Source organism: Chrysochloris asiatica, unplaced genomic scaffold, assembly GCF_000296735.1.
Source record: "Chrysochloris asiatica unplaced genomic scaffold, ChrAsi1.0 scaffold00056, whole genome shotgun sequence".
Lineage (NCBI taxonomy): Eukaryota > Metazoa > Chordata > Mammalia > Afrosoricida > Chrysochloridae > Chrysochloris > Chrysochloris asiatica.
Window position 1 is genome coordinate 14,284,621 of NW_006408574.1, and position 25,250 is coordinate 14,309,870.

At 42.8% G+C, this 25,250-nt stretch overlaps 1 protein-coding gene across 5 annotated transcripts in view; it reads right to left on the reverse strand.

Moving 5' to 3' along the window:
* The window catches only part of LOC102812524 (receptor-type tyrosine-protein phosphatase delta-like), a 560,069-nt gene that overhangs the window by 76,984 nt on the left and 457,835 nt on the right, over positions 1 to 25,250 (reverse strand). For all 5 annotated transcript variants that reach the window (XM_006863766.1, XM_006863768.1, XM_006863767.1 and 2 more), the window contains one exon: positions 11,277 to 11,452. In XM_006863766.1, coding sequence (XP_006863828.1) covers positions 11,277 to 11,452 — 176 coding nt within the window. The remainder of the gene's footprint in view (positions 1 to 11,276; positions 11,453 to 25,250) is intronic.

Sequence of the window (25,250 nt, forward strand, 5' to 3'; positions counted from 1 at the left end):
TTATCTAAAGAATCACATCCTCCCTTTGTGAATTACATCCTTCCTTTGTAACAAATCCCTCCCTAAAAAAGAGAATAAAAGACTGAGGTAAAGTGAGTGCTGCCTGCAATGCAAGACAGTGTAATGTCTGCTGCAGATGAGCTTGCTTGTCAGCTTGCATCAAACTTGTATGTCTGTCTTCTTTGTGTTTGCTTCTCTGTCTCTTTTGCCTGCTAGATTTCCCCACTTAGTGAAACTTACTCTAATGTTGAGGCAGGTGTCCAACATCCTTGGGTGGAGGAGGAGTGGCTATTAGGACAGCGGCGATCTACTGGGCACAGAGATGAGACTTGGTATCCTTTTATTACTCCAGTTTTGTATTGAAAACATAAAACTGTACATGACACACAAAATTTCAATCCCTGTCCCTATGGTTTTCAATTCATTCATTTCATTCCATTTCAACAACTGTTTGTTCCTTCCTTATTTACAGGAGAAAAAAAGAAAATATACATGGAGCTCTGGTGGCATAGGATTAGCACTGGGCTGCTAACCGTGAGGTTGGCAGCCTTTCTGTTCCCATAAATAAGGAAGGAACACGGAATGTAAGACATTGAAAACCATAAGAACAGGGATTGGAATTATGGCGCTGCGGGATAATGCACCGGACCACCACGTCAATTTGAACCAGAAGGTTCGCGGTCCAAATTCACCAGTCATTCCTTGAAAACCGTATACGGGGTCACTGATTCGGAATCAACTTGACAGCACTTAACAACAACATTTGTATATATATATTGTTAAGTGCCGTCGAGTTGGTTCTGACCCATAGCGACCCTGCACAGGGTTTTCTGAAGCTGTAAATCTTTACGGGAGCAGAAAGCCTCATCCTTCTTCTGCAGAGCAGCTGGTACTCTCAAAATTCATGGAAAGAATCCATGATCGTTTAATCCCATTTTCCCACTAACTTTCTGAAGCCCCCTAGTGTATACCTGTGTGTATGTATGTATATACATGAAGTCCTGGTGTGGCACTGCGGGTTAATGCCCTGGACTGCAAAATCAGTTTGAACCACAAGGTTGGTAGCTTAGGTTCACCAGCTGCTCCTCAGAAACCTTATTCAAGGTCGCTAAGGATCGGAATCAACTCAGTGGTACTTAACAACAACATAATGTGTGTATATATTGCTGTTAAGTGCTATGGAGTCAGTTCTGACTAATAGCAACCCTGTAGAGGGTTTCTGAGGAGCAGCTGGTCGGTTTGAACTGTTGATCTTGTGGTTTGAAGTCCAGTGCTGATCCTATAGCACAACACCACACCAAGTGTCTCTCTCTCTCTTTGTATGTATGTATGTACATATGTATGTATCTGTATCTATATATCTATATATCTATATGTCTATATATCTATATCTGTATCTCTATATCTATCTATGTCTATATATCTGTATCTATCTATCATCTATCTATCCATCTATCCATCTCTCTCTATCTCTCTCTCCCTCTATCTCTCTATCTCTCTACCTATCTCTCTCTCTCTATCTCTCTATCTATATATCTATATGTCTATATATCTATATCTATCTATGTATCATCTCTCTCTCTCTATCTATATCTATATATCTATATGTCTATAGGTCTATATATCTATATCTGCATCTCTATCTATCTATCATCTCTATCTATCTATCTATCTATCTATCTATCTATCTATCTATCTATCTATGGAGCTCTCATAGCGTAGTGCTTATGAATACAGTTATTAACCCTAAGGTCAGCCATTCGAAACTACCAGCTGTTCTGCAGGAGAAAGATGAGGTTTTCTGCTCCCGTAAAGATGTACAGGCTCAAAAACCCTGCACAGAGTTGCTATGAGTTGGAACTGACTCCAGGGCATACCACCACCATCATATTGTTGTTGTTGTTAGGTGCCATCGAGTCAGTTCCGACCCACAGCGACCCTGAGCTTGAACCGCCGATCTTGCAGTTCAAATGGCTTTGCAGTCTGGCATATTAACCCACAGTGCCACACCAGGACTCCACCATCATCATCATATATATATATATACACACACACACATACACATAAAATATTTGCCAGTTCACCATTTTTCAGTGCTCTCAATTACATTACATGTTGTGCAGCCCTTAATTGATATCAAGTTTCCATTCACCATAAACAGAAGATGGCTGCTTCCTAAACAATGTGATCTGCCTTCTAATCCCATGAACTGTTAAACGAGTAATTACCACCAGCTCAAGCACTTTGGTCTTGATAGCAAGTAACCTCCCGTTGATTAGCACAACAAGGCAAGTTAGTGGGGATTTTCTAATTCTCTTACCTAAAACATACCTAAAATGTTGTTGTTGTTGCTAAGTGCCATAAAGTCAGTTCTGACCCATATAGAGTTTCTGAGGAGCAACTGGTGAGCTTGAACCACCGACTTTCTAGTTCAAACCAACTATGCAGTCCAGCACATTAACCCACAGCACCACATCAGGACTCCATACCTAAAATAAGGATGCACCAAACATTTCATCCTCTCTAGCCATAGATACCAACAACTGGCTTGCATTATTCTTTTATTTGGAAAATGAGATGTAGGCAGTGTGGAAACCAACTACAGAATTACATTGGATGACATTTCAAACCATGTTCCATTTGTTGGGTGCCAAAATTTCACCCCCCTTCCCTGACATTTATTCCTTTATAGCAGTAAGTGTAGCCACAATAAAATTAAACAAATAAACACAAATGACAAATGAACAACAGAAAAAAGAAACCAGTTACTACTGAGTTAATTGTGGCTCATGGTGACACCACATATATCAGAGCAGAACTGTCCTCCATATGGTATTCAAAGGCTCATTATTACAAGGAGATCTTCCGGCCTTTCTTTGGAGGAAGTTCTATGTGGACTTGAACCTCTAACCTTTTGGTTGGTAGGCCAGTGGTTAACCATGTGTACCACTCAGGACTTCTAAACTATGCTATTAGCTGTTTCAGTAACCTCACATACATGTGGAAGTTGGACATTGAATAAGGAATACCGTAGAAGAACCAGTATATTTGAATGATGGTGTTGGCAAATATTATTGAAAGTACCACAGACTGCCAGAAGAACAATCAGTCTGTGTTGGAAGAAGTACAGTCAGAATGCTCCTTAGAAGCCAGGATGGTGACACTTCATCTCTCATACTGTGAGTACGTGGTCAAGAAAGACCAGTCCCTGGAGAAGGATATCATGCTAGGTAACGTGTGGTTGGTTGGTTGGTTACGTGCCATGGAGTCGGTTCCAATTCACAGCAACCCTATACAGGGTGTCCGAGACTGTAAATCTTTATGGGAGCAGAAAACCTCATCTTTCTCCCACAGAGCAGCTGGTAGTTTTGAACTGCTGACCTTGCGGTTTGCAGACCGATTCATAACCACGACGCTACTAGAGCAGAAAAGAAGACCCCCAGTAAGATGGGCTCAAACATAACTATGGTGAAGAGGACCTAAGACCAGGCAGTGGTCCAGTTCTGTTGTGCACAGGGTCGCAATTAGTCGAAACTGACTCTACCCAAGGCACCATAACAACAACAAATGAATCAACATCCTCTTCCCCCAATATAAAGCTGGTAAGATAATTCCAGCAATGATGAGTTTCACCCATCAGCTGTGAGTAAAACCAGCTTAATGAGGACCTGTGGAAGAAGACACTCTAAATTCATTGAAACCATCTCAGCTTACAACTCTAATCAGGACTACTCAGTTTGCCAAGCATGAGGTTTATACCTGCCCCCGCCTGTGTATCTTAGGGTGGGAGGCATATCAGAAGACAATAAACCAAAAGCAGATAGATGAAAGGAAAAAATAAAGTGGACAACAATCCCCTAACAAATAATGCTTCCTGGACTAGGAATCACTTTGGCAAATCCTACCTTGAAGATAATGCCAGTTGAACCCAAATTCTTCAAGTAACGCTGCCAACTGCAGGCCCCAGTCACCCACAAATAACACCCTTGGTGTGGTAATCCTATCTGCGTACAATTCACTCTCCTACCATGGCTTCATTTTTTCCAAACTTTTCCTCCCTCATGTGGTTGCTCAGACCAATTCATGTGCTTATTGGCATGTTATGAAACATGGAAACAATTAGAGACCACATTAGGGCACAGAATGACTCACTACAGAATCAATGAACACTGCAGAACTTGAGAAGACTTGGCAAGAAATGTGGAAACTGTGGAATAAAAGTCCGTCAACAGCATCTCATATCACACAGCACATTCTCTATAAGGGCCTTAAATCCATCTGTGTGTTTTCAGGCAACCATTAGACTTTGCCTTCCAAACTCCAGTTTTTAGCTATGTTTTTGTTGGTTTCTTTATAAAACCTCACGAAAATCCTATGAAATAGGAAGCTTACACTTTCCTCTTCAGGGATGATCATTGAATGTGTACTCCATGCAAACAGTCTTCTGAGTTAGTTTAGGATTCTTTTAAGGCCACTCCTAGGGGAAACTGATGACATTTGATTATCAAGAAGCACATGTGTTTTCCAATCATCAACTTCAACCTTAGGTTTTAAGAATTCCGTTAGTCATTTAAATGCCAAGAATGGCCAGCCCCCCTAAAAGAGGCAGTGCAACTTTTAACATGTGCCTAGGGACCCTTTTGTTTGACTGACTTGCTGGAACTCAGCAAAGATGACAACCAGCTCATTGCCACAGCGTTGCCTCTACTTCTGAGGACCTCACGTGTGTCACAGTAACACTGTGCTCCGTTGGTTTTCCAATGGCTGATTTTTTCAGAACTAGATCAGCAAGCCTTCCTTCTGAAAAGTTACCTGGTAGACTTGAACCTCTAACCTTTTGTTAAGCAGCTGAGCAGATAAGCTGTATGTATCACCCAGGGACTGCAAAGGTTGCAAGCTCTGGCTGATAATAACCTCGAATGAGGCAAAATAAGTGGTGTGAAAATGGCGGATAATTTCCTATCTCATAAAACACATAAGTCTGCAGGAAAGGATGAGGTGGACAGCTGAATCACAAGGAAATGTGGTGTCAAGAAGGTATTATCTTTGGTGACTACCGTCACGGCACGTCTACATTCTCACTACGTTCACAGTGCATTGCATTGAGAAACCATTGCCGTAGAAGCAGCATCAAGGGCATTCTATTTTGGTCTATTTGCAGATAGATAAACCTGATCCCTATACAGGGTTCTCCATTCAGGAAACCAGTACACAGAAATCCCAAGTTCTGAGTGACATGCTCACTTTGATCAGAATGCATGGGTGTGCTACAATGGACTGAATTAACCAGATTGGTCAGAATTCACAGTCAAACAGAAAGAAGGAAATTTATTTTTACCTGGGGACAATCACTGGATTATTTGGAGACCAGTTTTATGGGGAACTAAAGCTGTAATCAGGAGGCCTGGTGTGGCGCTGTGGGTTAATGCACCAGACTGCAAAGCTGTTTGAACTGCAAGGTTGGCGGTTCAAGCTCACCAGCCACTCCTCGGAAAGCCTATCCAGGGTCTCTATGGGTCAGAACTGACTAGACGGCACTTAACAACAACAACAACAAATCTGTAATCAAGGAGCACCATTCGATATCTAGTTTTGATGGCTGCTGGGTACAGAGGACTCATTGAGCTTCAAGGTCAGCCCACAGAACCCAAAATGTTTCTAAAGTAGGAATCCATTAGTTAGTAACATCTAACCCCTACTGATCATGGTGTGGTACTGTGGGATAAAGCACTAGATGGCAAGATCAGTATGTATGAACCACAAGTTCAGTGGTTCAAGCTTACCAGCTGCTTCTCAGAAACCCTTAACAGGGTCGCTATGAGTTGGAACCTAACTCCATGACACTTAACAACCACCACCTCCACCCTATTCATGACATTGTTCACATAGTGAAATACAATCCAACTTCTAGAATCCAGGAAACCTCTTCTTTCCTCTTCCTACTTGAGGTGAAAGAGTACCTGGAGAGAGAAGGAGTGAGGTGAGTGGACATTTGGGAGGGAGGTGGTGGTGTTGCTGCTGCCAAGAAGTCCACCCTGACACATGGAGACCCTTGCACAATGGGACCGAATCATTGCGATGGTCATAAGCTGAGTTTTCTGTCCTCGTTTAGCTTAGTCTGGAAGCTACACTGAAACCTACTTGACACTCACATGTAAATAGCAACATGCAGGCCTCCATGAAGAGATGGTGAGGGTGAGGGCTGGCTGCACTTGAGGGTCTCTGACGGGAAAGCAGTCTTTGTGATCACCTTTTGCCTTCCCCTGGCCCACTTCTGTTTGCTAAATTACTCGTATGCAGTCTCCCATGGGTGGCCTTGGAGCTTCAAAGTGCTTGTATGTAGCCAGTTTTGTTCACCACAGCCAGAGAAACCACTGCCTCCTATTACAGCAACATGGAGGAGTGAATGATCCTGTTTCCATCAGGTACCTGCCTCGAATGTTGTTGCTGTTGTTACATGCTGTTGAGTCAGTTCTGACTCATAGTGACTTTGTATTGGGTTTCCAAGGAGTGGCTGGTGGGCTAGAACCGTCAGTTTGAACTGCAGACCTTGCAGTTAGCAGTCCAGTGCTAACCCTACCACGCCTCCCCAGACCTCGTATGGTATGGCAGTCTCCCTAATTAACCCCTTTGCCACCACCCTGGAGCTGCCTGCCTCTCTTCTTTGGTCTCAAGGTGCTCTCCACAATTGGAGGCAAATTTCAAAAATTTCAAGAATGACAGTCTTCCACATGGGAGGCAGAACTCTGTCACTGACCCAGCACCCCCTAAGTCTCATGCTCTCCATTGTACTGGGTCCTTTACGCCCAGCTGATCTAGAATGGAGAACAAAGGGCTTTCGGGTTTCAGAATCAGGATTCCCCTGCTGATTGTTGCTCATTTGATAACAGAGGCTCAGGAACTGCCTATTGGCTTCTACAGGTCACAGTGGGTTTGGGGACAAGCTGAATCACTATAGAATGAAAATCACAAGACAGCACTTTAATTGGCCTCCTTAGGGCATATAACAAAGACGAAAGCTACATTGCAGGAGTGAAGGGTAATTAATGAAGGGAGCAGGCATAAGTTCATTTAGTAACTTCCAAATAAGTTCTTCTGTCGGCAGGGTGTGGGGAGGTAGCCTGCAAAATACAGATAAACTGTAGGTGTTTAAGTCACAATGCCTTCCGCCAAGGACTGCTCATTCCCATTAGCTGTGGCTATGGCAGTGGGGCCAGTTAGAACTAACTTTATTATTAGAAGCAATTAGGGAGAAAAGGGGCCGAGTTTCATTTGGTTATTTCAAAACAAGTTTCTGTGCATGGTTTAATGAAGGCCTGCGGTGTCAAGATAAAATGTGTGTTTTTCTGAAAACAGCTTTTGCAAATGACTGCTTGCTACCAGCGGGTCTCTGTAGGCAGGGCAGCCCAGGAAGGATGAATTTACATGTGTGCTTGAAAATGATTATTTATGGGCAGAAGGGGCCAATGGTTATGTTCAGAAGCTAGACTGTGTGCTTTCAAGACCCAGCTCTGACCTTGGTAGCGGAATGACCTCGGATGACCTTCTATAGTTTTCTAGGCCTTAGTTTACTCATATGTAAAGTGGGGAATCACAGGAGTGTAGATTTCCCAAGGCTGTTATGAAATATAAATCAATGTGACACATAGTAAAGCAGCTCTGGTAATACGGTGGCAGGCATCGCTGTCATTATTAACTATTATACTCAAGGGCCAACTTGGGCTTATTTATTTGGACATGTTGTCTCCTGGAAAGCACATCATGTTTAGCAGAGGGTCTGTGAAGACAAGGGATACGCTCAGTGAGATGGATTAACATAATAGCTCCAGCAATAGACCCAACCATGCCAATGACCGTGAACACGGCGCAGAAGCAGATAGCATGACATTTTGTGATACATCAGGTCATCAGGTCACCTGGTTCTATAGCAGCTAACAGCAACATCCTGAAAGATCATTTGGATGGGAGCTGAGTACTTTTAAAGAACAGCTTTGCTATGTAGGGGTTAACCTGAGTACCAATCAATAGTTCATCCTTTTACATGGGATAAAGCACTAGACCGCCAAGTTGCTTTGAACCACAAGGTCAGCGGTTCAATCTCACCAGCCGCTCCTTGGAATCCCTATACAGGGTCATTATGAGTTGGCAATGACTCAACAGCATTTAACAACAACACATCTTGTTAATGAGGTTTGTATGTGAAATTTAGAGACAGATATGCATCTTTACTGCCATAACAATTTTGGTCTAAGTTGATTTCAGACAACAGTTTAACATCTCTAAAGCATTCAGACATTTTGAAACAGTTTGGTTGCTTTTTAGGTTTTCCAATCCAGGGGTATATCGTACCGTTAGATATCCAACCTTCAAAACTGTGGTTTTTTGGACACTGTCCAGTGTCCAAGCCTTCTGATTATGGCCAGCTTTTAACTAACTCCTCAAATGCACACTTCAGCAAGAGAATCTGCTGTCAGTTTAGCTTAGAACATTTAAAGAACCTCAACTGTTGCACAATGAGAGGGGACCTGAACTTTGGTAAGGATCCGTGGTGACTCTGTGGATAAACTCTTAGTTACTAACTAACTGAAAAGTCAGATCATTGAATCATCCAGCCACTTCAGAAAGATGTCAGCTTTATGAAGATTTCCAACCTTCCCGTTCTACCCGTCTCTGTGAGTCCGAATCAACTCAAGGGCACTGGATTGGCTATGGTTGCCTTCTAAATATCTTTGTGAGTCTACAGTGCAAGGTGAAGGCCACTCTTACATGAGGCTTCAAACTCTACAATGACCAACCTTGTAGTGATAGTGTGGGCTGTCTTCAGTGATTTTTCAGAAGCCTCTCAGTTACGTACTCATGGCTGAAGACTGATTTTCATCAGATGGTGATAATATTTGCACAGTCACTTGGATAAAACACACTTGTTTATCCATCATGTCTTCATTTTACAAACCAACAGCACTTTTGTAATATACCATCTATCAATATACCGGATCCATATGATGAATGTTGTTGTTAAGTGTCTTTGAGTTGGTTCTGACTCAGTGACACTGTATAGGGTTCTCCAAGGAGCAGCTGGTGAGCTTGAACAGCCGACTGTGAGGTTCAAACTGACCTTGCAGTCCAGCGCATTAACCACAGTGCCACCCCAGGATTCCATATGCTCAACAGCGCTCCTCAAGCAACTTTCCATTATGTTACATAGGCAAGGATTCTTACTAAAAATCTATTTCTTTTGGAAAAGTCCAAACTAACAAAATGCCCTCTATATACTGATGTAAGGAGTTCTGGTAGTGTAGTGGTTACTAGATGGGCTGCTAATCCCAAGATCAGCAGTTCGAAACTACCAGCCATTCTGCAGGAGAAATATGAGGCTTTCTGATCCCATAAAGATATATAGCCTCGGAAACTGTATGCAGGATCACTATGGGTCAGAACCAACTCCACAGCACACTACCACCATATAGTGATGTGATTTCTAAGCTGTGTAGTAACCTACAGAGTTTATTTTCTTTTCTCGCTGCCCTTCGTAATTAATGCTCCATTGCATAATAAGAGCCTCTTTCATAGAATATTCGGTTTTACGATGCGTATTGTGAGAAAGAAAATGTAAATCCTGGGGACTATATATTGGGGCCACAACCTGTCTCTGCCAGTCTATCAAACCGGGGTGGTTTGTGCACGGCTGATGCTGGAAGCTACGCCATGGATATTTCTAACATGAGCTGGGTCAATCACAGTGGACAGACTTCAGCAGAGCTTTCAGACTAAGACGATAAGGAAGAAAGGCCTGAAGATTGATTTCAAAAAAACAAAACAAAAACCAGCCAATGAAAATCCTATGGATCCCAACAGAATAATGTCTAATATAGCATAGCGGTTACAAATCAGACTGCGAATCTCAAGGACAGCAGTTCGAAACTACCAGCTGTTCCAAGGGAGAAAGATGAGGCTTTCTGCTCCTGTAAAGATTTACAGCCTCAGAAACCTTGTACAAGGTCACTAAGAGACGGAACAGACTCCACGGCACATAACAACAACAACATCATAGTCCTGGTGTGGTGCTCTAGGATAAGCACTGGACTGCTTACCGAAGATTATAACCACAAATCAAACTCATCAGCTTCTCCTTGGAAACCCTCTACAGGGCTGCTAGGAGTCGGAACCGACCTGACAACACTTAACAATAAAACCATAGCGCTAGAAGATGAGGCCTCGGTTGGAAGGTTCTTAGAACACACAGCCACCACAATAGACTGAAGCTGGCCAATGATGGAGAAGGGGGCACAGGAACAGACAACGATTTGCTCTGTTACACAAAGGAGCTTTTAGGAAGTTAGTGGGAAAAGTCTATTCTTGTTAAATTGCATTTTCTACACACTTTTTGAAGACTCCCTCAGTCTGGCAATATTCTCCCCAAAACCTTTAGCCTGCATGAACTCATTCCGTGGGAGTTTGATAGAGATGTGTGGTCTAATATTAATTTTCTCCAACCCCCTCATCTACTTCCTTGAGTACGGCTTTGTCCTTTAGCAATGAGAAGTTTCTTTTTGAAAGACCCAGATGAGTTGTAAGGAATGGTGTTATCAGATTTATTAATTCATAATTCACATCTGTTAGAAAGTGAAAGCTGAGCAAAAGCTCAAATTCCAAACAGAATAAAAGATGATATGTGAGAGGTGATTTCAAAGGAAAGCAAGGAAGAACTAGATGGTTCCCGGCTACCTAAACCAACTGCTCTGAAAGGGAGCACATTCGAAGGTTCTGAATAGAGTCGCAGAGTATGTGGAACAAAACTCAAAACAAATAATTTAAAAAACAAAGAAACACCCAAACACCCAAAGAACATCAGGCTTACTGTTCAGAAAGAGACTGAAGGAACCTAGGTCTATGGCCCTTGACCATGCTTCAGGTCTGGAAAGGAACTCAACCTCGTGGCCTAACTTACAATCAAGTAGTAAGCAGGTATATAGGGGAAACAACAACACTAGTAATGTATGCTCATTATGAATGATGGAATGCCCAATCATTCAAAATCTAAGGGGCAGCATGTACCTAAGGGCAAAGTTGAGACAGGAAAGGCAGGTGGAGGGAATGGACACAGGAGCCCCAGGGAGGAAACGGGATGACTGTTGTTGCCAGGAAGAGATTGCAGTCATCGAGATGAAACAAAGTGTACGGTTTGTTGAATGTAAAACTGATGATCCTGTCTGTAAACCCTCACTCAATTCACAATAAAATATTTTTTAAAAAAGGTGGTAGCTGCTTTTTGTTACCCTGGATCGTTCTTCCAGCTTTGTCATCATAACCACGGTGGCACTCCGTTGCTCCCATATCATCCTCCAAAAGTCCCCAAAGGTTTCGGGAAGCGACCCTTGTGTTGCAATGTAGGCGTTTTGTTTCCTGTAGCCGTCTATGTAGTTAGCATTCACATAGTCACTTCCTGGGATACCTGTAAAACAAGGAGCAGTTATCCAGCCAGGTGAACACACCCTAACAGACAGCAGCATGAGGAGGGTCCTACTGGCAGAGACATATTACCACTCGGATTGGTGGCTGAGAGAATTCACAATGTACAAAGTTCAGGTGTTAAACAAGATGGAATCCCACTGCAGTTGAGTTGATCACACACTCATGACAACCTCGTATGTTAAAGAGTAGAACTGTCCCATTGGGTTTTCTTGTAATCCTTAAGGAAGCCAATCACCAGGCCTTTCTTCTCTGGTGGGTTCAAACTACCAGCGTTTACTTTAGTATTGCTGTGAGGTGCCATTGAGTCAGTTCTGACTCATTGTGACCCCACGCACAACAGAACCAAACCGTGCCTGAACTTATGTCACCTTAACAACTGCTGCCCATAGTTGAGCCCCAGGATTACAATTCCCATTTTCACTCACCCTCTACTTTACTAGGAGTTCTGCTGTGGCACTGTAGTAAGCACTGGACTGCAAGGGTGGTTTGAAATGCAAGTTTAGTGTTTCAAACTGACTAGCTACTCCTCAGAAACTCTATACAGGAACCAACTTGAAGGCACTGGTAGCGTAGTGGCTACGAATCGGGCTGCAAACCGCAAGGTCAGCAGTTCGAAACTACCAGCGGTTCCGCGGGAGAAAGATGAGGCGGTCTGCTCCCGTAAAGATTTACAGCCTCGGAAACCCTGTACAGGGTCGCTATGAGTCGGAACCGACCCCACACGGCATGTAACAACAACAACTACTTTACTAAGCATGATGGTCTTCTCATGGGACAGGCTCCTCATGATACACCAAACAAGATTAAAAGTAGTTCTCAGCAGGACCATCACAATGAATCAGTGCAATGTCCAAGGTCTTTATAAGATGATTAGGTAGACAACCAATGAACGAAAAAGCCAACAGATTGTCCAGGCAGAGCCTTTTCTTGGATACTTTGTCTTCTCCATGACACCAGGGAAGTAAGGCTTGCAAAGAGAAAAAGCACTGTGGCCACATTCCTCACTCACACTTTTCTCTGTCCACAGGCCATACCCACATAGTATTACGTAATGCCTGAGTCTGCTAATGCAATACAAGGTGGGGCTTGGCATACTAGTGAAACAGACTTTGCAGACTGAGCCAATGGGCAGCCGAAGAAAAGTTAACAGGGCAACATTGCTACTTCAAACACAGAACTTGCTTTCCAGGAAGGTTGAGAGAACTAGAAAGTAGGCAGCACCGGTGTGTGTGTGCGCATGTGTGCGTGTGTGCGTGCGCGTGTGTGAAATGTCTGGTCTTCTTTGTGCTAGTCAGAGCAGTTCAACAGCACGTCTGATGTGCAGTGTAGCTGACAATCTATGTAACACATCTTTGTATAGTAACAATGCCAATGAAAGTTAACGTGTTAACCACTTACTAAGGATGGGCACTATTTTAAGTGCTTGAAATGTAAACTCATTTTAGCGTCCTAACAATCCTGTGAAATGAATTCGGTTGTGCTCTACCTTTTCATCAAGGGGAGACCAAGGGCACTGAGATGACAAGAAAGCACGACCATCTGGACAGTCAGTTTGAGTACCAGAGATCTGACTGTATTGTCAGCTCTGTACAGTCCCCCTTCTCAAGGAAACCCGATGAGGCTGTGGTTAAGTATCACACGTACATCTCCCTGGGTTAGGCCAATTGCCTCTAAATTGTCTCTCCCACTCTTATTTTAGTCCTTCCCAGTTTGTGTTCCAATCAGCCTGAAAGCAATTTTTAAAGATGTATTTCAGATGTTGTTAAGTCTCTTCTCCAAACCCCAATGGCTTCTTTTTATATTTCAAGTAGAACCCAAACTCTCAATATGACGTGCAATGCACGGTCCCTCAAGTTCATCTGATTCCACTCACGGCCTCTCCGACTATAGACACACCCAGCCTCAACTCAGAAATTCTACTGCTCTGACTTTAGTGCCACATTCGAGAACACGTTCTGTCTCCTGCGCAAGGAAAACACCCAGTTCTAGAGGCCCTGAGGGCCACACAAACTTTTTGAGGTCCCTCTATTAGTTACCTTGAGTATTGCCACAAGACCATGTTTATTTTATCCACCTTTGCAATTTCTAATGACTAAGATAGTACATCATTGGCTCTAGCTTCTATGATTAATATGTGGCATTAATTATAGAACTGTACATTTTTTACATTGTTAGAAAAATTTATTTTAACAACAACAAAACATTATTTTGTGCCTACCTACTATTACTAACCATTTTCAATGGAATCCCATTAAAAGGTCCTGGGTAGAGTGGGATTAAATGTGGAACAAAATTCAAAGTTATACAAAGACGGGGCTTGATCTTAAAATCTCTGAATGGCCACTGAAAGTACAGCCATTTGTCTCTGCGTGTGCGGAAGAGAGAGAGAGATGGGAATGGAAGGCACCTGGAATCCAGTAGTCCATTGAAGTAAGGGACCACATGAATATTGGTCTCCAGGACTCTCACACTAGTGCCTAGTTACCACTACCAACCGCTCTGAAGGAGATCATATTAGAAGGTCCCAGACACAGCGCGAAAAAATATAAAATTACAAAAATAAACCCCCCAAACTGGGCTTACTTTTCAGAAAGAGACCGGAGGACACCATAGCCCTCGGCCACTCTCCAGGCCTGGAGCTGAACTCACCCTCATGACCCAATTTTCAGGCAAGCAGATAGGTACATAGGGGGTGGACAGCAACACTAGTAAGATATGCTCACCACCGAATGGATGGTCACCCAATTGGGATCAAAAGGCAACATTTACCTTGGAACAAAGTTCAGAGTTGGAAGAAGGGTGGAATGAAACAAGAAACACGGCTGAGTGGGATAACTGTTGTTACATGGAAGGAATTGAAATCACTGAGATGAAATGAAGTGTATGATTTGTTGAATGTAAAACTGATTATATCTGTAAATTTTCACTATTCAACAAAGAAACCACAGTAAAAAGTGTTGTTTTTTTTTAAAAACCACACGCACACGGCACAGAGAAAAACGGGGAAAACCAAAACAATATACAGGCCCTTGGTCACCCTTCGAGTCTGGAACAGAACTCACCCAGATGACTCAATGTTTAGCCAAGCAATAGATAGGTACACATGGGGACAACACTATAAAATAGTCAACCATTCGAGATCAAAAGGGCAGCATTCACTCAGGAACAAAATTCATAAGGGTGGGGCAAGGAGGACTGGAGACCAGAATCACAGGGAAGGTGTTACTCCGATGGGATGGTGATGGACCTCAAACAAAGTGTATGAAGCGTTGGACCCAAAACTGATAATCTTCATCAGTTCACAGTAAAAAGCTGAAGGTCCATAAATAAGTAAAATGATTTTGGTGAAAGTAGACACAGCCAAAGCAATTTCTACAAGTGCGATTCAGTGACACGGACTGCATCCAGGTTGGGCTACTGTTCTCATTCTCCATTCCCAAATGGTGCCACCAACTTAATCTTAAACTCCCTGCCCCCAACCTATTGAATTGCTACTGTCAATTGGACCACACATAACTAATTCTTTAAAAAAGTATAATGCTCAAAGAAAATGCACTTTAATAACTGTAGTGCTCTAGGATAATCACTACAAGGTAGGCGGTTCAAATCTATCAGTCACCCATCACTTTGAGTCACAAACAACTTGACAGCACTTAACAAGAGCAAATAAGGAAAACATTTTTGGGGGAGTGGGGTACAAAGATCATCTACAGCAGTAATTTCAAAGTATCCTCAGCTGCAATGGTTCCTGAAAGAATGAGCTCCACTGAGAATTTCAAATTCTGGTCAGAACTGTAATTTGATTCAGATATTCTTATGCATTTTCAAATTATCAAAATAAAAAAGGGATTAGGTTCCCATGGACGTTAATGAGATGCCTACCCTTGGTTAGCCTCATATGTGTGTGAAAGTTAGGCAATGAATAAGAAAGGCAGTAGAAGAACTGAGTTGGTGTTGGAGAATATTAAAAATACCATAAACTTCCAGAAGAACAAACAAATCTGTGTTGGAAGAAGTGCAGCCAGAATGCTCTTTAGAAGCCATAATGACAGAACTTCGTCTCTCATACTTCGGACATGTTATCATGATGGGCCAGTCCCTGGAGAAGGACATCATGCTTGGTCAAGTGGAGCATCAGTGAAGAAAAGCAGGACCACAGTGAGATGGACTGGCATGGCGGCAGCAGGGCTGGGCTGAAGCTTAACAACAGTTGTGAGGATGGTGTAGGACCTGGCAGTGTTTCAGTCTGTTGTGCACAGGGGCACTGTGAGATGGAGTTGACTTGATGGCATGTAATGACAATAACAACCCCATAGAGATACAGGCTGCTTCTGTACAGGTTTACAGCCTTAGAAACCCTGTGGGGTAGTTCTAGTCCATCCTACAGGGTCGTGATGAGTTGAGATTAACTCAATGCCAATGGGTAACAGTAACAGAGGGGGAACGAGCACTTTATAGGGATCTCAAAGGGATGTAGGAGGCAGTACGAAAACCTCAGCGTGGTTCCTTCTAGTCCTGGGAAAGTATGAGTTGTGGGATTATGAGGAAGAAAAAGAAGACTATTTTCCTTATAATGAAACATATGTGCCCAAGCAAAAATGGTTAGATTTCACTGATTGCCACTTGCAATTACTTTGACTGCTTTTCTGATTCCAGTTGTAACAATGATCCCCCTCAAGGACGTTAATGAAAGTCAGATGGCAACCACCAACTCCAAGATGAACACATGCATATGGAATACCACCGGCATGAGCTCAAAAGCCTTCTGAGCAAAAACTAAAATGCAAGATTGGTTGTGACATTCGTCTTCTATTGCAGCTACTCAAGGAGCTGGTGGGCTTCTGACAGCCCTTTGTTGATAAAGATCCAATTCCCCAGACAGCAAATTACCACAGATTCAAAGGACAGTTTACATGAAATCTGTAGGTTACAAGCACTGGGAATCTGGAACTTCCACATATCCACAAGATTGGGTTCGGAGCCAACAGTGAATCCACCTCACAGCATGAGAAAAGCCCACTTGCAAAAAATGTTAACTCAGCAGTTTAAGACACTGAATAATTAAAAAAAAAAAGGATTCAAGCTAAGTCTCACTCATTTGCCAATACACAGAAAACTTTTGTCCAAGAAAATTTAGAATGGAGAAATCCGAGACAACAATATCCAGCCCTCATTGTGGCTAACAAAAGTATCTGAACAGTGTATATGTTCAGATGAGGAGGAAATAAATGTACATTTCATACCCAAAGGAAGGGCATTAGCCTATCCAACACTCTTATGCAAATTTCACTCAGTTACTATAGAATATTGTTGTCTATGGTAGCTCAAGCCTGAAGACCACTGTTAGTTCTTGCAGCTGAGAGGTGACGTCAAGTCAGTTACAGCTCATAGCGACACTATGCACAACAGAATGAACACTGCCGGCCCTGCACCATCCTCACGATTGTTGTAACAATGAGCCTGGAATCAATACTGCCATCACTGAATGCTTTAAGAATTTGGGATTTGTGTTTTAAAAAGAAGTAAATTGAACACAAAAGTCAAAAATAGTTAGGTGACCCAAATGGTTATGCACTCCACTGCTCGCAGGAAGGTGGGCAGTTTGAACACGCCAAAGGTACCTTGGAAGAGATGATTGTGGATCTGCTTCTGAAAAGTCAACGCCTTGAAAACTCTATGGGGCGGTTCTATTCTGTCTACATGGGATCCCAGGAGTAGGAATCGACTGGATGACAACTCAGAACACAATGATTAGATAAATGTTATATCCTGAAAGTAATGTTGAGGCTCCTTTTCCATTTCTACACCTGTCTGTAAAGAAGCAATTGTTGTTGTTGCTAAGTGCTTTAAAGTCAGTTCTGACTCATAGCGACCCTGTACAGGGCTTTCGAGGAGCAGTTGGTAGGTTTGAATCGCCAAACTTGTGGTTAGCAGTCCAGTGTTGATCCTACAGCACCACACCAGGAGTCTGTTGGGATGAAAGTCTCTGTCTGGCAAAAAAACCTTTACACACTCGAGTGAGGGAAAGATCAGGCTAAGTCTTCTCTCACAAATCCTTTCCGATTTGGAATTGTCAGAGACTGGTTTGTTCTTCAGAAACTCTGAGATCAAACAAGTCCTAGTCTTACTCATATAGCCCAAACCAACCAGCTGTGTAGAATGATGAATGACAAAAGATCTTAGAAGGGGTCCTGGCTTGTTCTTTAAAAAATCAACACTATATTGGAAGTAAAGTTAAACAACAGTTTGTTTCAAATAGATGAGACTCAGGTTTTCAAATTCACTCATATTCACAGAAAACTTGTCCAACCAACCCCATATAGAATCCGCTTCCGCAGTCTATGGTGCCATGGAGACTGCTTCTTAAAAAGAGTAGCTCTTGACTGAGCTGACACTTCCGGGAGGCTGGAGCTACATAATTCTTAGACCTTTTAGGGTGACCTTCTCCACATAATGCCTATTTGTTTATTTAATTCTCAACCTTCTGCTTTGTCCAGAAAATGATTTGCATCTGCTAATGCAATACTGATCAGAGTACACTGGTAATCCAATAGACGTGTCTGAGAATTAATTGAATCCCTCCAGGGCTTGGATAGATGGAAATCTAAGTTAAAATTCTGCCCTGAAAGAGTCTAGAATTACTATAAATTAGCCAATTGTTCTTATTTCTTGGAGTCAAGGAGACCTTTTCCCAATGCTATGACAATAAAGGTGCTCCTTACTTTTAGTATTTAATTTTTCTTTTTGGCAGAGGGAGAGGAGTGAAGCAAAGAGATCATGACAAAGATGTTTCCTTTCAGTTGGAAGCAAAACCTTAGGACAGACTGGCCTGGCTGCAGGGGCTGCCACTGGAGTGAGTTGGTCTCAATGCTTTTGCTCCAAAAGGCAGCTTAGATCCAAGACCAGCTTTTTGCTAGAAGACCAGTGCTTTGACCTGTACTAACTGCATACTTTACCCTGGTTTTCTGTTTTGCTCTTTTTACCTTGTGTTCATTCCAATCAGTAATGAGTCACGTTAAGAGGTTGAACAATATAAAATGTTTATGATTCTAATTTTATGAGAAAGCGGAGGCCAGATTCTCTGAATTCACATCAAGCCAATATGCCTCGTTCATGTGTTCTAGTGTATTTCTCCAGGGAATGAGCTCTTCTTTCTGGTATATTACCTACGTGTCTTATACTAGCTCTTTGTTGGTATTCTGGGCAAGCATAACTCAAGTTGTTGGGCCTGTCAGGGATTGGACTGAGGTGAGTGAGCGAGTGGTACAACTACATTTCCCTGCTTTGTGTGTAGAGCCAGCCACAGCAGACAACCATTAGGATAGGATTAAGTAAGTGTTAGGCTCTCATTTCATTTGCTGGTAACAGTTTTGAATGGAAAAATAAGTCTGGGCATGAACTTTGGATTCACTTTGTCTCCTAATTAGCTGCAAAATGTTGGAAGCTATATCATTAGTAAAAGATGCCATCTCAAGATGAGATTAATAGGGCAGGCATGATGACATTGTTTCTGCAGGTTTTTGATTACTAACAGAAGGAAAGGGAATCCTTGAAAATGTAAGTCCACTTTGTTTGAAAAACAAGACTGTGAGTATTAATTAATTATTAAAGGATTAGGTATTGAAGAAAGTACATTGCAATGTCGAGCGACTACACTCTCTGAGCTCTCTTGTCACGGCAGGGTTAAGCTTCTCAGAAAAATAGAATGAAAACATAATGGACATTGAACTTTCTGAAGCGCATGTGTAAGTTTTCTTCTGGTTCATTGTTGTTAAGAGCCATCATATCGGGTAAGTTCTGACACATAGTGACCCTGTATAGGGTTTCCAAGGAGTCTGAACCACTGACCTTATGGTTCAAACTGACCTTGTAGTTGCACACTTTTCTTACAGTGCCATACCAGGACTCCTGTTAATTAGAGGAAGGCTAATTGTGTCACATGACAACTTAAAAATGAATATTATCCTATTTGTTTTTTGTTAGATTTTTTGGAGGGGACCTGAAAATGTGATTGGAAGAAATTTCTCATGCTGGAAGGGTACTTAATAACGTCGTGAGAAGAGTCTTATGCCCAGATCAATAAATAAGCTTGAATTATAGTATCAATGTGAAATCATATCACCATGAAGGGAATGTGGGCACTTTTGTATCACCCCACAATGTAGGGCAGGTCATGGGTACATTTTAAAGCCTTAGGACAATACTAAACACTTGTTAAGAACATAGAGGAATGTATCCAGGACGCTGGGACCCTGGTTTAGAGCTACTAGTGTCTGCTCATTGACATTTGGTGAGTAATTCAACTTGTCCAGGCTCTGTTTTCTTATCTATTAAACAGGCAATGTTGGACTCACTGATTCCCTCAAGTCCTTTTGAGTTCTAAAATAAGACATTTCTCTGGTATTCTTGCACTTGGAAATCCCTGAGAAATAGAAGTAGAGGCTTAGCCTTTTTCAGATGAAGTAGGGATAGAATCTGATGCTTTCTAGTGGATTTGTGGCTTTTCTACCCCAATAGGATACTAAAAGGAGCTCTGGTAGCGTAGTGGTTACGAATCGGGTTGCGAACTTTAAGGTCAGTGGTTCGAAACTACCAGCCGCTCCGTGGGAGAAAGATGAGGCTTTCTACTCCCGTGAAGATTTACACCCTCGGAAACCCTGTACAGGGTCGCTATGGGTCGGAACCGACTCGACGGCACTTAACAACAACAACAGGATACTAAAAAAGTGGAGGAGGAGAAGGAGGTGGAGGAAGAGAAGCAACAGTGGGGGCTAGCTCAGTAGGCTACCATCCATCTGGTAGTTGGTGGTGAGTCGTGTATAGCTGTGATGCTGGAAGCTATGCCACCCGTATTTCAAGTACCAGCAAGGCCACCAACGGTGGCCAGATTTCAGACTAAGACAGATCACGACAAAAAGCCTGGTGAACTACTTCCAAAGCTTAGCCAACTGAAACTTTATGGATCACAACAGAGTGTTGCTGGACTACTTGCTTTGAACTTGTCATCAGGAAAGATCGATTCCTGGAGGAGGAAAATATATTTGGTGAAGGAGAGAGAAAAGGAAAGTATGGACAACCTTCAGTGAGGCTGACTGGTAATTGTTGTTAAGTGCCATCAAGTGGTTTTGATTTATAGTGACTCTGTATAGGGTTTGCAAGAAGCAACTGGTGAGAGTGAACTACTGACATTGTGGTTCACAGTCCAGTGCTGATCCTACAGTGCCACACCAGGAGTCCTGACTTGCATAATAGCCCTAGTAATGGATGTGTCATCAAGAGGAATTGACCCCGGGAGAAGGATTCCATGTTTGGTAAAGTAGGAGGACAAGAAGGGTGTAGAAGACCCTCAGTGAGGTGGTGGTGGTTATTAAGCGCCATTGAGTTGATTCCAACTCATAGCGACCCTGTAGAGGATTTCTGAGAAGCAGCTGGTAGATTTAAACTGCCAACCTTGTGGTTCACAGTCCAGTGCTTATCCTACAGCGCCCTACCAAAAGCCCTCTCAGTGAGGCAGACTGGTCTAACAGCTTCCGTAATGAACGTATTAGGAAGAATCAATCCCCGGAGGAGGACAGCACCACATTTTGGTGATGTAGAAGGATAAGGATGTGAAAGACCTTCTGCGAGGCAGACTTGCATTGTTGTTGTTAGGTTCCTTCCAGTCAGTTCCAACTCATAGCAACCCTGTATGGGGTTTCTGAGGAGCAGCTGGTGGGTCTGAACTGCCGACCTTGCCTAACAGCCTCCTTAATAGACTTAACAACAGGAGAGATCAATCACTGAAGAAGGACATTGTGTTTGGTGAAGCAGGGGGAAGGAGAGTGTGGAAGATGCTCAGTGAGGTAGACTTGCACAGCGGTCCCCACAATGGTTGTGGACGTGCCAGCAATTGAGGCTGTGGTACAAGTCCAGCAGTGTTTGATTCTGTTTTACATAAACTCACACCGCCACCATCATCCCAGCAGGCAGTCAGCCTAGGAGAAGCAGCTCTCCTTTGGGTTTGCTGGGTGAGAATGAGTAAGAGGGTCAGCGGAATGCCCCTCACAGCTCCAGGGGACAAACTGCTGCTAAACCATAGAGATACACCTGGAATGTCAGGTGAGTAGCTTATTGTGGTCCAATTCTCAGTGTGACTTCAAAGCCAGTTACTTTTATCTCCATCACGCCTTATAAGTCATTAGTGAAGTGAGGATAGAGCTATAAAGAAAATGGTTTTTATGAACCTGCTTATTACCTGTTGGAAGGTGGAAGGAACTAAGGCTCAGTTGGGAATGCCAACAAAAGCAATCGTATACTTGAAGTCCATCACCTCCTCTCCTCCTTCACCCGACAACAACAACCAACAAAAACACCAAGCTTAACAATCACCCACTACTGGTTCAAACCCAATTCACAGTTTTTACAACCCACATTTCAGAATTAAAAAGGTATATTTTCTTTACCGACAACAACAAAACAAAACTCCAAGATGGTATTGTACGAAAATAACGTGTCATATGGTTTTTGAAAATCACACCCCACCCATGGTGCACTAGTTTCCTATGTGTGCTGTGTGCATTATATATGTGTGTTCATTATTTATGTGACACATTATATGGGGAAATATGGTAATGCTTTAGGAATAAATGTGTTTCATTCCAAAGGACACAGGCCTTCTTTCGCCTTCATTTGCATGAGAAAATTCCCTTTAACGGCATGGTCTGCACTGGGAGATGGAGGGCTCTCTTAGCAACACTCCAGAGGAAATAATATTTCTTGCAAAGGCACAGTGTATTATTTGCTACTATATCCTTAGATGCAACTAGTTTGGAAAATCATGTTCCATGTTGCTTCAGGATACATGGCGACTTTTGTTGAAAAGTACCATGCTGGGTAGGCATCACAGATCAGGAGCCCACCAGAGTGACAGAGATGTGGGTGGTCCTCACAGCGGGTGAACCCAGCCTGCCTCACCTTCTCACTGTCAATGTGGCTGCCTCTCATTGGGTCTTCTTACCTGTCTACTCTTGAGTAAAGGAGCTCTGGTAGAGTACTGGTTACAAATCGGGCTGCGAACCGCAAGGTCAGCAGTTCGAAACTACCAGTTGCTCCGCGGAAGAAAGATGAGGTTTTCTACTCCCGTAAGATTTACAGCCTCGGAAAGCCTGTACAGGGTCGCTATGAGTTGGAACCGACTCCACGGCACATAACAACTACTCTTGAGTAGGCTGGGCTTCCAGGATGGACAAAAGAGAGGGTGTGGCTGATTGCACTGACTTGAAGGGCATTTCAACGTTAGCTTCAGATGTTGGGGGACTATCATTCCTGAAAGAGGGGATCATTTGTAATTAAGGAGCATTCCACCCCAAAATAAAGCAGAGTGTGGGCTCCTATACCACACAGCTTCCAGCCACATCACTGAGTTGCAGTGGAATTAGCTTATACTCCTGTTGCAATTCTTGTGGGCTTCCTGGGCAGTGGGATAGTCAGAATCAAACATGGAGCCTGGGGGAAACTCAGACTCATTGTTGCTAATACAGGGATACTGTCGTCATCTGGAGGGTATGAACAATTCTTATGATTGATGTAGTCAATAAAAAATGAAATGAGTCAAATCATTCCTAAATATTCTTTTTACAAAATATAAAATTCCAAATGGGAAAGCCCCTTTCCAGTTTGAACATTTAAAAATAAATTAACTGAGACAAAAATGATGATTTTTACAATTTTTCAACAATCCACAACTTGATTCTCAGCAGAGCCACACCACAGATAATGGCGGTTTTTGTACAGCCTTGGAGTAATGAAGCACATATAGGAGTAATTTGTACAGCAGTAAAATAAAATTGAAAGAAAGAAAAAAATCCTAGTCACTGAACGAAAGACAATGGAGACAAAAATAAACTCATATGTAGAGACCTTTCTGATTTACACTTGGGTTAGCTTCCCAGCAAACATAGTCAAGGAAAAAAAAAAAAAAGACATGTGCAGCCACCCTGTGAAAATGTGTTCTCTCTTTTCTGGGGATGAAATACCACCAAGTCTAGGTTGAGATGATACAAGCCAGGGAAGGTGTTAGCTCGGATCCTTGTAGGGGGGAAAGATGCCACTGTGTGTTGTTGTTGAGTCCGTTCTGATTCACAAGTGCCCACGTGCACAGACTAAAACAATTCCCTCGGGTCAAGCAGGGCTATGATCTTTCAGAAGTAGGTCGCCATACTTGGTTTCTGGGGCATGTGTGCATGGGCAGGCGGGCATTGCCAACCTTTCAGCTAGTAATGGAATACTTAACTATGTGTGTCACCCAGGGACCTCCTAAGATGCCACTGTTGATACTAAGTGCCGTTGAGTCAGTTCTGACTCATAGTGACCCTGTATAGAGTTTTAGAGGAGCAGCTGGTGAAATTGAACCGCCAACCTTGCAATTCAAACCGACCTTGCGATCTAGTTCAAACCGACCTGCGGTCCAGCACATCATCCCATAGTGCCACACAAGGCCTGTGAACAGTTCAATTTAGTTGGGAGTTTCCATTCAGGCTACAAGCATCCTGGGAAATTGTTCCCAGTTTTGGCAGACTGAGTCCATTCAGCTGTCTACTGGAGAGAAATGAAGCTAGAAACATGGGTCTGTGCATGCTCCTCATGAAGAGAGATGTTTTTAAGTATTAAAGAAACAACAACAATGAAAAAAAAGCATTCAACTTTATCATGCTCTTAAACATGAACTTGTTAAGGTAATGACTGAAAATGCTGAGGGACACCCTGCTTGCTGTTGGCCAAAATTCACGAGTGACATTCTGAAATAATGTGAGGAAATGAACTCAACCCATAAGGACACAGAGTTCAGAAACAGAGTATTATGGGGCATTTGATGCTGTTATGTGCCGTGGAGTCAGTTCCGACTCATAGCAACCCTGTACAGGGTTTCTGAGGCTATAAATCTTCACGGGAGCAGAAAGCCTCATCTTTCTCCATTCTATTAAACCCTGGTGGTACCGTGGTTTAGCACTCAGTTGCTAACAAAAACATCAGTGATTTAAACCCACCAGATACTCTGTATGAGAAAGCTATGGCAGTCAACATGTGTAACAATTGTTGCTGTTAGATGCCGTTGAGCCAGTTCTGACTCCTAGTGACCGGTGGGTTCTGTACCGTCCTCATAATTGTTGTTGTAGACACTGTGCCAATCCGTTTCATGGAGGGCCTTCCTCTTTTTAGTTGACCCTCTCCTGGTGTGGCGCTGTGGGTTAATGCGCTAGGTTGCAAAGTCAGTGTGAACTGCAAGGTTGGTGGTTCAAGCTCACCAGTTGCTCCTTGGAAACCCTCTAGAGGGTCGCTATGGGTCGGAACCGACTCGATAGCACTTAACAACAAGTACTTTACAAGATAACATCCTTGAATACCTTTTGGGACACACAGCTCTACTCTACCTTTTAGGGTCGCTAGGAGAGGGAATTCACTAGATAGCAATGGGTGTATATGTTCAATTACACTTCCTTCATTATTAAATATAAGTCCAAAAGCAAATCAAATATACATCATTTGCCACAAACTATTCGCTACTGTCTTGGCTAACCAGAGAGGGAGAGAAAGGGAGGCAGAGATGTGAAAGATCTACATTTCTGGAGAAGATGGGGAAACGAGCACTTGAAACTATCCACCTATCAAAGGAATTCTCTCTCATCTGGGAAAAACAATTTTAATTATTTGAGCTTCCCAAGGGAAATTTATACTCACTGCAATGTGCTATGGGTTAATGCGCTGGACTGCAAAACTGGCTGAACGGAAAGGTCGGCAGT